General features: G+C 39.6%; 1 protein-coding gene across 4 annotated transcripts in view; it reads left to right on the top strand.

Annotated features, from left to right (window-relative positions):
• LOC129764910 (nuclear receptor corepressor 1) overlaps positions 1-15,900 on the top strand; it is a 167,435-nt gene that overhangs the window by 100,500 nt on the left and 51,035 nt on the right. For all 4 annotated transcript variants that reach the window (XM_055764548.1, XM_055764545.1, XM_055764546.1 and 1 more), the window contains exons 3-9: positions 6,410-6,626; positions 6,691-7,665; positions 7,739-7,864; positions 13,020-13,139; positions 13,213-13,373; positions 13,451-14,899; positions 14,963-15,030. In XM_055764548.1, the coding sequence (XP_055620523.1) occupies positions 6,410-6,626; positions 6,691-7,665; positions 7,739-7,864; positions 13,020-13,139; positions 13,213-13,373; positions 13,451-14,899; positions 14,963-15,030 (3,116 nt within the window). The remainder of the gene's footprint in view (positions 1-6,409; positions 6,627-6,690; positions 7,666-7,738; positions 7,865-13,019; positions 13,140-13,212; positions 13,374-13,450; positions 14,900-14,962; positions 15,031-15,900) is intronic.

Genomic DNA, 15,900 nt, shown 5'->3' with positions numbered 1-15,900 from the left:
TCGCAATCACACATAAAATTTCACACATAGGATTTCACACATAGTTACTAACAAAGAATACCGTGTGAATTCTAATTTATTATACCCCGAGAAAAGACTAAAACACTTAAATACTCGAACAATACAATACTAAAATAATAATACTGAAATACTAAAATATTAAATTACTAAAATATTGAAATACTAAAATATTAGAATACTCAAATACTGAAATACTGAAATATTAAAATACTAAACTTCTAAAATACTCAAATGCCCAAATACTCAAAAATTCAAATACACAAATGCTCAAATTTTCAAATTCTAATATTCAAATACACAAATGCTAATTATTAATACAGACGAAGGTAGACACCATTAGAAAGGTACATAAATTGAGGCATTAATTTGACTTCTTAGAATTGATAGGTAAGTTTAAGGTTTAGGACTTTTCGCCAATTGCAGCTGTTGTTTCAGCAATCTTATCATAATATAACATCGATATCCAGATCAAATCAAATATCAACTCTAATACTAGCGAAAGATACGACTCGACGGAATTCGGAAGAAGTGGCGTTATGTTAAATAAGAAGTTGGTTGCTGATGTTTGGCGCATGAGTTTCGTTGTTCTGTAGCCCCACTTCATAAAGGTATAACGGCTATTCAACCAACACCTCTTCTCGGAGACTTTAAATATTTCGATTCATTTCCTCCGAATCAACATTGTAATGAGTCGCCGCTCACTAATATGGAGTGTTTTAACCCATTATGTCAACAACAGCCATTGCCAATTATCAAATTTCCCATTGGTGATTAGATGATTAGAAATAAAAATGTAAACAGAATCGGTACAAACGACGAGAAATCATTGACACACACTCTGAGCCATATTTAACGGTCGTAATCGACACACAGCTACAATCTAGATGAAGAGAAACGTAACGCTAATAGAGTAGTGAAACATAGAAGGAACCGGTTGAACTCCAACATGAACGATCTATATATGCATTTCGAGAGCATGTCTGATATAATTTATATTTTCGATTGCTGTTGTAAAAGTGCGGGGTGAAACGACAGCAATATTAGCCTTGAAAACTTTCACATTTTTAGATCGGGATAGACTCGGTTGTTTTACGTTGATTTGCTGCGATTTTTTTTTCATCTTGGATCGGGGAAAAGTTTTTCCTCACAAAAAAGATTCACATGAAGTATTGAAGTCTTTAAATACAAGATGATTTTCGAAATATAGCATAATCTGGATGAATGATTTTTAAACACTAAATAATATTTTATTTTCAAAGGGTTGAAGCCATTTGTTGTTATTCAATAAATTATGTACCGTAATGCTTCAGATTCCGTACTGCTTTTTAATCCGGACACTCCATCATTATATTCAATATCATCACAAAATCAATAGATCATTGGCATGTTCAATAGATGCGACTGATAGGTACTTTTGAGACAATTCAGTATAGTGTGAGACATAGTACCTAGCTGTTGAAAAAAAGGTCAACAATCAAAACAAAAAAAAAACAAAGAATGCGAGATGCCCAGAATAAAAACCACATTCAGAAGATGATTTAAAATCCGGACGGATCAAAAGTTCACTATGATTTTTTTTTATTGAAGGAGTTTCATAAGAGTATATTACAAAAAAGTGTTAAATAGAAAGAATGGGGCAAGGATTTAAGTTTCAGATAGAATATAGAATAACAATGAAATAATAAGTTTCTTCAAAAATCAACTAATTTCTATCAATGAAATGCTGCTGACAAAATGTGTCCGAAATTGAAAGCAAAAGTGTCCGGAATTCAAATCACGACATTCTTGAGAAATTTCAAATGTTGATCAAATGTAATAATATTACGTTTTTTTGTAGTTTTGATGTTTGTGTTGTTGGAAGTTATCCTCGTAAGGTGTCGTGCACAAATTACGTAACGCTAAACATCCGGAAACTTTCTCTTGTCAGCTGCTTCAAACCATTTCTGCTTACTTTGTCTTTCATAGCTTCAAATGACTTAAATCTCGTTCCTTTGAAATGTGATTTTACCTTCGAAAACAGATAGAAGTCGCAAGATGATTATCCACAAACACTGGAATAAGCCTGCGCAATGTTTTGGGGGAGAATACATGATCTGATCTTCCACACTTTTGGTGTTTATCCTTTTTTCTTTCAGCAAAAATGCGAAGAAAATAGCATTGGGTGTGTCACTTAATTCATTTCGTTTTTTTTACATGAAAGACACATAATTCTTCGCATCTTTCTGGCAATTTACGGATTCCGTCGCGAAAGAAATGTTTATTTTATGAAGCCAAGAATGAATCCAGACAATTTTTGATACCATGTTCTGAAGAAAAGTATCTATCGAAATAAATGGTAGTCGGAAGGATCAGGTCTGAGCTATATGTCGGGTGAATCAAAATTTTCCATCCCCTATTTTCCAAAGAGTTTTTAACTCGAACAGCAACTTGAGGCCGAGCATTGTCATGATAGAATATGATTGACTCGTATCCGGTCGCATAATCTGGATGTTCATCGGCAATAACTCGCTTTGAACGGATCTATTGTTGCCTGTAGAAGTCTCCACTTATCATTTGATCAGGTTTCAGCAGGTCATAAATGAAAATCTCACCCTTTTAGTTCCACTAAATACAGCTGAAAAGTCACGTAATTTTTCAACAAACGCCACTAAAAATGAACATGATTCACTTCAAGAGATCATCTGTCACTAGCTTATGTGTGAAGTTTCATGACATTTCGTTTTTTTGTTCACACACTAAAGTTGTTTAAGTGTTGCTATCTGACAATTCGTATAGAAAATGAAAAAGAGGAATATCATATTTCAATCAAACATTGTTTTTTGATGGGAAAAACTTCTGAACAATCAATGCAGTGGCTGACGAAATGTTATTCCACTTCTGCTCCTTAGAGAACAGCAGTTTATCGGTGGTTTAGTAAATTAACAATGGATCGTACAAGCACAAGCAGATGCACCTCGCTCTGGAAGGCCAAAAGAGGCTACGAATCCAGGAATCGTAAAACAAGTGCATCGACTTGTTTTGAACGATCGTTAAGTGAAATCACGCGAGTTGGCTGAGGCCGTAAGCATTTCAAACGAGTGGGATACATTTTGCACGACATTTTGGACATGAAAAAACTAACCGCGCGATGAGTGCCGCGTTTGTTGATCGTCAATCAAAAACAGCGGCGCGTTGATGATTCAATAGCCGGTTTGGGGTTGTTAAGGCGTAATCGAGTGAACTTCTTTCGACGTTTTGTGACAATGGATGAAGTATCCATTATCACACTCTTGAGTCCATTAGGCAGTCTGTAGAGTGGTTGACAAGTCACGAAAGCCGGCCAAAGCGGCCAAAAGAACAACGGTCGGTTTTAGCCTCCGTTTTTTGGAATACGCATGACATAATCTTTATCGATTACCTGCAGAAGGAAAGAACAATTACCGTATATTATGTAGCGTTATTGGACAAACTGAACGACGAAACTGAGAAAAAACGGCATGTCGGTGAAGATACCAATAACTTTTGTAGCCGATGGATTGACAATTTTTTCATTTGAACTAGAAGCACATTATATTCTGAGGTGGTGGATTGGAATTGAGCCATCTGGTCTTAGGAACCATTTGAAATTTCAAGAAATTTACGAAAATGGTCAAGTCCCAAGGCAAGGCAAGGTAAGGTATCTTCACCTACATAAAAATGGCCCCATATGGCGAAGACAAAAAATCTGTACCATCACGGCAACGCATCGTCGCATAAGTCCTTAAAAGCGATGGTCAATTTGGACCAATTACGATTCCAATTGGTTGCTCACCCACCATATTCTCCAGACTTGACCCCCAGCGACTAATATATGTTCCCAAACCTCAAGCGGTGGCTCCAGGGAAAGAGATTTACATCTAATGAGGAAGCCATCGCAGAAACTGGGGCATATTGCGGAGACCTAGAAGTTTCGTACTACAGAAAGGGAATCGAAATGTTGGAAACTCGCTATACCAAGTGTACTGCCCCCAAAGGAAACTATGTTGAGGAACAAATGCGACTTTGCCCAAAAAACGATTATTTTCAATAAAAATCTCAGGACTTTTCAAAACATGTGGTACCGTGGATATTCGGATTCGATGTTGATGTTACTTATTGGCCAGGTTTTACATAAGATCTTTTGAATTTTGGGTTGTCGAATCTATTGTCTATTGTTGAATCTATTGTTCGTTCCCAGTAGTGATTCAATGCAAACAAGCTTTGCTTTTGTATCGCACATTTTGGTCGATCAAAGACGTTCGCCATGTATTTGGATGCGTTCTGCGGCTTTGAGTCGCTTGGAAATAGCTTGTCGATAAACTTCCAATGATTCTGCAATCTCTGTTTGCGTTTGACACGAATCTTGATCGGACAATGTCTCTAATTTTTCATTTTCAAAAATTCATACGAATGGTTGATATATGTAGACACTTCACGATGCAACAAAAATGAGCAGCCGTAAACGATTATTTATAGCACCTCTTATCAGTGTTGCTACACGTACAGATTTATCTGGACCGGTAAAGATTTTATCGATTTTTTGGGTACAGATTCTGTACGACACAGATAACAGATTTTTGTACAAAAGTACAAATAGGTACAGATTTTCTGGAGTGCTTAATTATCAGCACGTGGAGTTAGTAAAATAGATGAGGCAGAGGTTGTATTTCGATGATTAGACCCTTAAGGCTGTTGCAATGTTAAATCATAGAAACTTTTCCAATTTAACAAGCAACAACGTTGTATAGGAAGCGTTTCCAGGGTTCTACGATAAGGTTTTACATGATCTGGAGAACGAATTATGTGCCCTATGAGTAAAATTGCTTTGGAAGGATATCACCGTTTCAGAAAACAAACATTTGCATGATTGCTGAACAAAAATCGGATGCCTGAAAGAATTAACGGTTTATAGAATGATAGTATGCAATCTTAATTTAGTACGACTATGTATAAGCACCGTCAAACACACGAGAGATTCAAGGCTTGCAAATGTTAAAGTACATTTATAGCAAATGTGGTATTAGTAGTAATTAAATTAAAATGTGAAATTAGTAAAACAGATTTTTTTTTCTTTGACGATTATTTTCGATGGTACAGATTTTTGGAAGGAAAAGTACAGATGAAAAAGATTTTTACCCCTTCCGGTACAAGTGAAAATTTGACAACACTGTCTTGTACTATCTTTTGGAAACGAAACGAATTGAAATTCACAACCAATATAAGCAGATGACCAATTTTTTCGGTGCTGTAAAATACATATTAGGCTGTCAAAAAAGTCCTGCGGTATTTCCGCGAGGTGTCGTTGTAAGCGCGTAGTTCTAGTTGTATTCATTGTATCGAGTCATACTATAGCTTGTTGGTAAGGTATTTATAGTCCTATAATATAGTCCTTGACAGTGTTTTGTTTGGTTAAGTCGTTCGTGAGTTATAGTGTCGCAAATATGGAGCAAAATAAAGAGAAAATCCGACATATTTTACAGTACTACTATGACAAAGGCAAAAATGCATCTCAAGCTGCCAATAAAATTTGTGCAGTTTATGGACCCGATACAGTTTCCATTTCCACCGCACAACGATGGTTTCAACGTTTTCGTTCTGGTGTAGAGGTCGTCGAAGATGCGCCACGCTCCGGAAGGCCTGTTGTCGAAAATTGCGACAAAATCGCTGAATTAGCCGAGAAAGACCGGCATAGTAGCAGCCGTTGCATCGGCCAAGAGCTGGGGATAAGTCATCAAACCGTTATTAACCATTTGAAGAAGCTTGGATTCACAAAGAAGCTCGATGTATGGGTGCCACACACGTTGACGCAAAAAACAGCTTTGACCGTATCGACTCATGTGAATCGCTGCTGAATCGCAACAAAATCGACCCGTTTCTGAAGCGGATGGTGACTGGCGATGAAAAGTGGGTCACTTACGACAACGTGAAGCGCAAACGGTCGTGGTCGAAGCCCGCTGAAGCGGCTCAGACGGTGGCCAAGCCCTCAATCACGGCCAAGAGGTTCTGCTGTGTGTTTGGTGGGATTGTCAAGGAATAATCTATTATGAGCTGCTTCCCTATGGCCAAACGCTCAATTCGGACCTGTACTGCCAACAACTGGACCGCTTGAAGGTAGCACTCATGAAGAAGAGGCCAGCTTTGATAAACAGAGGCCGCATTGTCTTCTATCAGAACAACGCCATGTCTATCCTTGTTTTTTTATTTATAGCCAATCTGCATTTATCTCTTCCCAAGTTATTCTGTAATAAAAGTTGTATTGTACGGTACTATTTTATCATTTCAAAATCGTAACTGTTTAATTTATAAGAAAAATATATACAAAACCATTGTACAACTAACTTGTCTGTTATTGAAAATAAACTAATTCTTCTATTTGTTCTCTTTTTAACAGGTCTGTTGACACGGCTCAAAGCTATAGTAAGGGTGTTGGGCCACCTCAATCCGCCTCCAGATCGGCAGCTAGTCCTCTCTCACCACCAAGACCTGGTCCTGGGGCGGGAGCTGCAAACTATCCACCATTCGCCGGAGCACCAGCACGGGAAGCACCGCTTAGATATGTGCAGAACAATTCGTACTATCGCGAAAACCCTTACACTCGGGTATCACAGGTCAATCGATTGAACCAAATTATTTGAACTCTATAAATAATACCACAAAATTTCTATGTTTTAGGTTCCACAAATGCCTGAATACCATAGGCAGGTTCCGGTTGTCTCCGTATCTAGTAGTATACCCGCACCTATCAGTATAGCAAATTCCATGGAGCCAGTACAACAATCAACCCGACCCCGAATATCCCTGCTTCCGCATAATCCCGATTATCCGCAAGCACGAGCCGTACAGCAACTGCCACCAGCACCATCGGATAACGGTCCACCCGCATTTAAGAAAATACGCCTGAATGAGAATAGTCAACCTGCGCAATCCCTCCTGAACGTTGATACACGTGATCCACCGGTGTCATCCGGTGCGTATCATCCCCAGGTGGAAGCGATCTCACCAACTTTACCAAGCGATCCCACTGAGGAACTTCGTGCCACTAAGGATGACCTGTTGCAGCAGATCGCCAAGGTGGACATGGAGATCGACAAGGCGGAGAAGAAGATCGCTATGCTGAAGAAGAAACAGGAAACGCTTGAAGAGGCTTCGCTGAAACCGGCGGTTGAGGAAAGCGCCGCCGAGACGCAACCGAAACATCGCAGCATGGCACAACAGGTTTACGCCGATAACAGGAAACGAGCATTGACGGCCCATGCTGTGCTGAGTGCACTTGGTACTGCCACCGATCTACCGCTGTACAATCAGCCGTCCGACGCGGAAGTCTGCCGCGAAATTCAAGAACGCCACAAAACATTCAAACAGCGTTTGCTGATGCATTTCAAGAAAGTAAAATCAGAACGAGCGGCAGCGCAGGTGGAACTGACTGAGCGATATGCGCAGTTATCGCAGGAATGGTCTAAACGTGTAGATAAAATGGAAGGTAGTGCAAAACGGAAAGCGAAAGAAGCGAAAAACCGAGAGTTTTTCGAGAAAGTGTTTCCCGAGCTTCGAAAGCAACGGGAAGATAAAGAACGATTTAATCGTGTAGGTTCTAGGATTAAGTCCGAAGCCGATCTTGAAGAGATCATGGATGGTCTTCAGGAGCAGGTACGTTGCGATAAGGATTGATAACGAGCACAGCATATTTATTGTAAACAATTACCTCGCTATTCTATTCCAGGCGATGGAGGATAAAAAAATGCGTTCATATGCTGTGATTCCACCTTTAATGTTAGACTCCAAACAAAGAAGGCTAGTGTTTAATAATGAAAATGGAGCGCTAATAGACATGGAAACAGAATTTAAGGTTAGTACCATCAGGTTTTAACATTTACCAAGGGAGTCGGTTAGTCCGCAATGGAACCATTTTTTGCGTTTGTACTCGAACTATTTTTATGGATAACCAGAAACATCAATTCTCGATATAGTTTTACTAAACATATTGAAAGCTGATGCCATGAACAATATAGGTTCGAAGATTAACTTCGCCATCTAGCCAAATTTTTGAACTGATTCTCAAGGGCTGAATAGGTTTGAATATTGCCAATGGTTCCACGTTTCCGAAAATCTTTAAATGCATTCAATCTGTCTGCATGAAGCTTGAAACACTGGCTATAAATTTGTATGTTTTGTATCCAACGCGAACTGCGTTGTCATATCTCAAACGAGAAAGGAAGTTATACTCCTCCAAGGAAGGTAAACCATGTCTGATACTAATGGCTAGAGTAATCGCGTCCGCGTACTTTTTCCAGTCAATGTGTTTTGTGAGGTCGTGAGCCATGTTTACTGATTCAGAAGAACTCACCCCATTGGTGATAGAAAATTCGTTTGGCAAGTGATCACTACTGTTGGGACCCTAATTTACATTCCACTTGCAATCTAACGATAGGGAGTTTGAGAAAAGCGAGGGGTTAACCCTTAAGAGCACCTGATTTTGCCTATCCGCTGCCCACGATTTTGTAGCCCCGTGACTTGGGCACATTTTTGTGCCAGGAATTCCTTTTTGCAAACAAACGGCGTGTTTTCTCAAACCGAGTCCGTTGATGCGTTGTTTGCGGTTGATAGGTGTTGTTGTTGTTGAGCCAGTGGAGAAGCGCCCTTCAACATTTACGTGAAAGTGCGTTTCGAGTGTTCCTTCAAAGAGCACACTGTAGGCTTTGCTCACATGATGTGTTCTCGGCAAGTGGCACGGCGTTCCTTGATTGCGCAATAAGCTGCCGTGTGATCAACTGACTTGCACTCCCGTGAATGTTGACCTCCCTTGAGGGAATTCGGCAACTCCTTTACTATTTGTTGTTTCGCACGTCGGACTGGCTTCAGTTATCACTTCTTCAATTTCTACGTCATGGGAAGGAATGTAGATGTGCTATTCCAATTCCAAAGTAACGGGTGGCAATTAACATTTTGATTTTTTTTCCGAGGGCCCTATGTTCAACAATGAACGAGCTCAGAGAGAAATGAGAAAAGAGAGAAATGATACAACATTTTAAAAGCGAACAAGCGAATAAGCGAACAAGCGAACGATTCCGACCATATCGATATCCTAAGATGCCCTTGTTGGATATCGGATAAGGCAGAGGAAGACCATTCAAATTATGAAAGCAAATTGCTTCGTTCTTTTTTTCGTGCCAAAAGTAGATCAAATTCCTGGAATACGAATGTTTGAAGAAAATTTTGATCAAAACGTTGCTGGACAAATTTGCCTCGGTGACACTGAATCGAATATTTCTTCGGGGTTTTGGGCTCCTTGGTGTACAAAAATCACTGCAGAGCCACGAATTGTAAACAGTTGATTGGTAGAAACAAGAGATGCATTTGCAAAGTTGACATGAAGGATGTACAACGTTCCTGTTTCGTCATCAAACGGAAGCTTCGGCAGACCGTTATCAAATGTTCACTAATTTTTTGACGTAGAACTACGTCTTTCATTTCTATACTGGGGTGTAAGTTCATAGCTTCGAAAACGAAAGCGTTACGCCGGAGAACGAGATTTTGAGCGTTAATAGCTCCTAAAAAACTGAACGAATTGGTATGATAAACACTTCATTCGAAAGATAAAATGTCTACGTAAATGTCTATATAATGCTTGTTACTTTTCGATCCAAAAACTTGTTTCAATAGCTTTAAAATTGCTTCCAAACCAGACTATTGAAATCACACTAATCGGTATATAAGCGAGTGTCGCTCGGCAATCCCCTCAGTTATGATTGCGTAACGATTGAGTTACGATCGCTGGAATGGATGGATGTTTCCCTAACACAGACTTCAAAACCATGAAACCTAGGGAAATCGGCATTGCAAAATAGATGCAAGCAGCGGGTACTTCTGTGCTCGCTTGCGTATCTGGAAATTGGAACGTTTCCCTAACACAGAATTTAAAACCTGGGAGCCTATGGGAGTCGTCATAGCAAATTAGATGCAAGCAGCAGGAACTTTTGTACTCGTTTGCGTTTTTTGCAAATTGGAATGTTTCCCTAACACATACTTCAAAACCATGGAGCCTGGGGAAATCGGCATTTCAAAATAGATGCAAGCAGCGGGTACATTTGTATTCGTTTGCTTTTCTGTAAATTAGAATGTTTCCCTAACAGACTTCAAAATCATGAAATAGGCATTGCAAAATAGATTCAAGTTACGAATAATTTTGTACTCGCCTGCGTTTCTGGAACTCGGAGTGTTTCCCTAACACAGACTTCAAAACCATGAAGCCTGGGGACATCGGCATTGCAAAATAGATGCAAGCTGCGGGTACTTTTGTATTCGCTGCGTTTCTGTAAATCGGAATGTTTCCTCAACACAGACTTCAAAACCATGGAGCCAGGAGAAATTGGCATAGCAAATTAGATGCAAACTACGGGTACTTTTGTACTCGCTTGCATTTTTGCAAACCGGAATGTGTTTTCCCAATATAGATTCCGAAACCAAGAAGTTGGGAAAATCGGCATTGCAGATACATTCAAGTCGGCAATACTTTTATACCCCCATGCATTTTTACACTCGGAATTCGTTTTGCTAACATGGTCTACAACGCTTCGACTCGATTATTCAAGACTGCATTGGAAGATATCTCTTCATGTCGTCATCTCACTGAACTTATACGCATACCGTTTGATGATTAGGCAAAATGTTGATAACTATTGCTGCGATAACTATTACCATAATGTATGAATTGACCTAAATTGGGATTTGTTTGCAATTGAATTCGTAAATTGTTTCATTCATTTACTAGTTTAATCAATAATTTTATCAATACACACAAAAAATAGCTTTGCGCAGCGGCGATATCGTAACCAATTAGGAACACCCGAGATGCGAGTATTGCTAATCGAAGAAACACAAATGATTACTAAGCCAACGGCAGTCCTACGTCAACCTTGCGGTTATATCGTAGGTATAACCCATTCATAGTTTTTTCAACAATGGACAATGTATCTTTGATTCCAATAAATCTGATCTTCTTCAAGTATGTCTTTTTTTGAGAGCTTGAGAAAAAATTCTTCAAATTTAGTTGCCACCCGTTATTAATCATCAACAAACTCATATAGTTCCGGTTAGATACGACAACTTGCAATTCGTTCGGTCTAACCTTTCTAATTTCGGTTACGGAGGTAAATGTTGTTAGGTTTGTCATGATCTGAATGACCTCCAAGACTTTGCCATTCGGTTTTTACCAGAAAAAGAAACTCACGACAGTGCCAGGAGCATTGTCCGGATAAACTATGACAGAGGAGATAGGTTTGCATTTTTTAGAAGGGACTTTTGAAGATGGAAAGACTCATCCCCGGAAGTGTCTTCTGGACTGGGGGCACGTTTAAGTGGTTTCCCAGTTCCTGTTTTAGCAACCAAGGGAGAAAAAACTATTTTCAGTGGATCAGATGTGTAAGTTGAAATTGTCTGTTTTTTCGAGGAAGGAAACACATAACTTTCAGGAAAACCTCAAGATATGTTTATTCGAAATAATCCTCGTTTGATTCTACACATTTCGTCCTTTTCAAAAAAAAAAAGGTTTTTGTCTCGCACATGGACAACAAATTCACAACAAATTCAACCATTCGCCAACCCATTTTTCGACATCTTTATTTGGCGAAGCGCTCCTCTGCAAGTGCATGTTCCATTGAAGCATAAAAGTGGAAATCTGACAGGGATAGGTCTGGAGAATACGGCGTGTGCAATAACGTTTCCCAGCAAACGCTTTGTTGTGCCTTTCACAGTTTTTGCGGTTTGCGCCGGTGCCTTATCAAACTGTAATATCACTTTACCGTGTCTACGGGTCCATTCAGATTCTCTTTCCTATTGATGTAGAGTTTCACACTCATCATGTGTTGTCGGTAATGATTCGTATTCATCTCACATCTGGTTCTAGTAGCTCGTGGTACACCATACCCTCCTGGTCCCACCAAACAGAGAGCATCTTCTTCATCAGGTGAAAGCCATGATTTTTTGTGCTCTGGATTCTCGAAATAAATTCATTTTTCCTTGCCCATCACAATCCAATGCAAAAACTACTTTTTTGGTGCTGTTGAAGAAGCATTCCACGAATGGTTTTGCGATGCGCCATTTGCCTTTCACTTAATTTGTGTGGTACCCATTTTCTAAGCTTCTGGATCGGTTTTCAAGGAATGGATGCCTCCTCGGAATTACACAGCAAAAACAAGACCCCCTTCCCAACAATCGGAAACGACGATCGATTGCAGCATTCGCATACAAATTATTTTATAACACTGCTTTCATCAATATGATTTGTTTGATATGATGAAATATTCACTACACCGTATCAAACATTTCGTATTCTTTACTATCATATCTGAAGTGTACGAAATTGAACAGCGGTAGGTTATCAGAATGAAACTCAGTATGTCTTTTATTTCGTAAATGAATATATCGTCAATTACAAAGTGGAGGAAAAATGGATGCGTTCAAACAAGAAGGAGACTATTTCACAGATCTGTCACTGGTGGCGTTGCTGGAATAAAGTGTGGCCAGTTTGACTGCGAAATGAAGTACACCGCAAATCCATACGTCGAAATACATTATCATTTTTTGAGACCATGATGTCATGGGGGCAACTTTCCTGCAGATGAATACGGATTGAGGATAGCTAGCTATCCGCATTTAGAAAAGGAACATTTGTGAGAAGTTACACGTCTTTTCTTTCCTTCGAACAGAAATGCAGTGAGAGCGCGAAGTTCGAAGAAGAAGGACCTCTTAATGGACCTGTTTCGTGGTCTGTGAAGTGGAAAATCAGTTCTCTGAATAACTGACAGAAGACAGAATTTCAAAACAAGATTTTTTGCGGTAATCTCAATAGTCATGTTTTGCTAAAAAAATATTACAATGACAAAGTATCGACATGTTCTTGAAGTCCCAATATTTCGTTTAGAATCTGAAGATAATATATTTCAAATATAGAGTAACTTTTATCAATACCACCATTACTTAAAATAGAGTTTTCTTCAAACTAGGAACGGTTAAACTTGAATGTGTGGACCGTTGGAGAAAAGGAAATTTTCCGGGAGAAATTTTTGCAGCATCCGAAGAATTTCGGTATCATTGCAGCCAGCTTAGATCGGAAAAGTGCGCAGGTATGTACTTGAAATTCAATATGTCAACAAATTGTAAAATCTAACGATTCAAATATTGCTTTTATTTGTCTAGGACTGTGTACGATATTACTACCTCAGTAAAAAGGCGGAAAATTATAAGCAGTTGTTACGAAAATCCAGACAGCGGACGCGAAGTTCTAGGAATATGCATAAATCCAATCAAAACCAGGCGCAGTGCATAGTGGATGCTTTAACAACTGGTGTTACAACAAGGTAAGGGGAACCGACATTTCTACATGTTTGTTGTTGTAAATCTAACTCTGTTTTCCCTTATCTCTTTCTCATTGAAGACTACAACGCGAACAACAACAAAAGACTGTAGGCCGTGATCGTGCCGCGAATTCAACAAATAGTTCATTAGGAAATAGTACGACATCAAATGTCACAACAAATTCATCTTCAAATAATACTAACAACAATAACAGTAGCAGTAATAACAGTAGCAGCAGTAGCAGTAGTACAAGTAGTATTAGCGCGAGTACGACTGTGTCTAGTGTAACAACTACAACAACTACGACAGTACCGGCAGCGTCTATATCAGCGACAGCGGCGGCGGCATCAGTAACCAGCAGCACGATGACTACTTCGGCGACATCTCCTGCCGCAGTAGCTGCATCAACGATTGTGACGATTACGTCAATAAGTGCGACAAGTATATGTAGTAGTTCCAGCACAGCTACTATTAGTAACATCAGCAGTAGTGCTAATGGAATCAGTAATGCATCCAATGTAAATTCTGTGCTCTCGGGAAGCGAAAGTACGGAAACGATGGATGAAGAGGAAACGAACAAAGACAAACAAGCCGCTGGTTCTGGTTCGCCTGCAACATCTCTATCTGTTACTGCTGCTATTGCAACAGCGACTATTTGCAGTACTACGGCATCTACTGTTTCTACGATTGCAACTGTGTCAACATGTTCGACACCTACAACCATATGCTCATCTAGAAGTGCAACGCCCTCATCCCTAGTTTCATTAACGATCACATCAACTGCATCAACATGTTCGCCCAGTTTATCAGTAGCGCCTTCGTGCATAAATACAGCCGCGGTGACCCTTTCTACGATCGCATCTGTGTCTGCACCTGCTTCGGTCGTATCTAATATCAGCAGCAGTAGCAACAGTACCTTGGTCACGATTGTGTCTAATAGCAACAACAATAATGGTGTGAACAACAGTTGCAGCAACAATAATAACAACAATAGCAGTAGCTTATCGGGTGTAACTGCTGTGGAGACGTCTTTTGTACCTAATCTTAGCTCTAGTATTTCTATTCCACTGAATGGCGTAAAAACGGACGTGCTGAATTCTGCTACAGTTGTTGCGTCGACGGCCACAACAGCATCGAACAACAGTAGTTTCTGCATTAACGCCAATGTAAATAATGTACAATCAACCGTACCTAGTTCGGTTGTTACTGGTGGTGGCAGCAGTGGAATCGTTTTGACTCATGCCGGGTCGGTGCCGGTAACGGCAATTGCACCAAGTGGAATCAATACGTCGTCGTCCTGCTCACAACCTCCGACGCATTTACAACAACAACAACAACCATTGCAGCACCCACACACAAATGCAATCATGTTTAACAACACGAGCACCCCGAAAAGTTTATCAACGACGACGTCGTCGTCAATGGACATCATTATCAAGGATATAACGCTGGGTTCCGTAGTGGCAAGTGTGGTGAACAGCAAACTTGGCGTCAAAGATAACCTGCTCAAAGATGATTTGGATCCAAGGTAGTATGGATGCTTTTAGAAGTAAATTAGAGTCTATATTGTTTTTTTCTTTCTTATTTTCAGTGACCCAAAGAAGAGACGGATAGAAATTGACGGAGTGAAGGATGAGAACGTAACACAGGAAAGTAAAGGTAATGTGAATTCCTTGTTTGAATTAATGTTTGGGTTTTTTTATTGACGGAATTGTATTGCTAATGGTATTGTTCACTTCAATTGATCAAGTGAACACAGCTGCTACTGCTTACATGTTTAAGACTGTTCCCGATTATTGATGTCCGATTTCTCTTAATCGTTCATTAAATAATCAGATATTTTGCAGCTGTTAATTGTTGCCTACAACCGTATGTATCTGATTTTTTGAGTTGTTGTTGTGTTTGATTGCTTCCTTCGTCCAAAAAACCTTGTAGTTCAACGGTCCTCGATTTTTTCGGAGGTTTCCACGTCAAAACAATCATTCCCAAATTTTTTGAACCACCCAAACAACTGCGATCTTCCAGGAGCATGCTCACCTTAAGCTTCGACAAGCATTCGATGAAATTCTGCAACTTTTTTCTTGGAACGGTAGTAGAAAATCAGTTCAAATTCCGCAATTGGTATTTTCATGATACAGAAGTCGACATATTCGAAGTCCTTCAAACCAATGCTACAGAGTAAGGGTAAGAACACACTGTGCGGCTCTCCCGCGCATAACTTGCAATGACAACTGCTCGACTGATTTCAATGAAATTATGCGCGAAAAATTTGATAGGCATGAAAATAGGTTGTAAACTATATATGACTATATTTTAATGCCAAGCAACACGCCTGGAACGTATTCTGAGTGACAAGCTCTACAATATTTGTGATCAATGGACAAATCAGAAGAAATCTCTTTGACGAAAAATCCTTCAGCCGTTCTGAAGGAACAAGACGGATATTGCACAAGCATTCAGCAACAAGATCCATAGAAACTTCATTAACTATAAACATCATTACTTTTTTTGAACTAATGTTTATGAACA

Source organism: Toxorhynchites rutilus, chromosome 2 (assembly GCF_029784135.1).
Source record: "Toxorhynchites rutilus septentrionalis strain SRP chromosome 2, ASM2978413v1, whole genome shotgun sequence".
NCBI lineage: Eukaryota > Metazoa > Arthropoda > Insecta > Diptera > Culicidae > Toxorhynchites > Toxorhynchites rutilus.
Note: the sequence above shows the minus strand (reverse complement) of the source record. Positions and strands in the feature narration are given on the sequence as shown.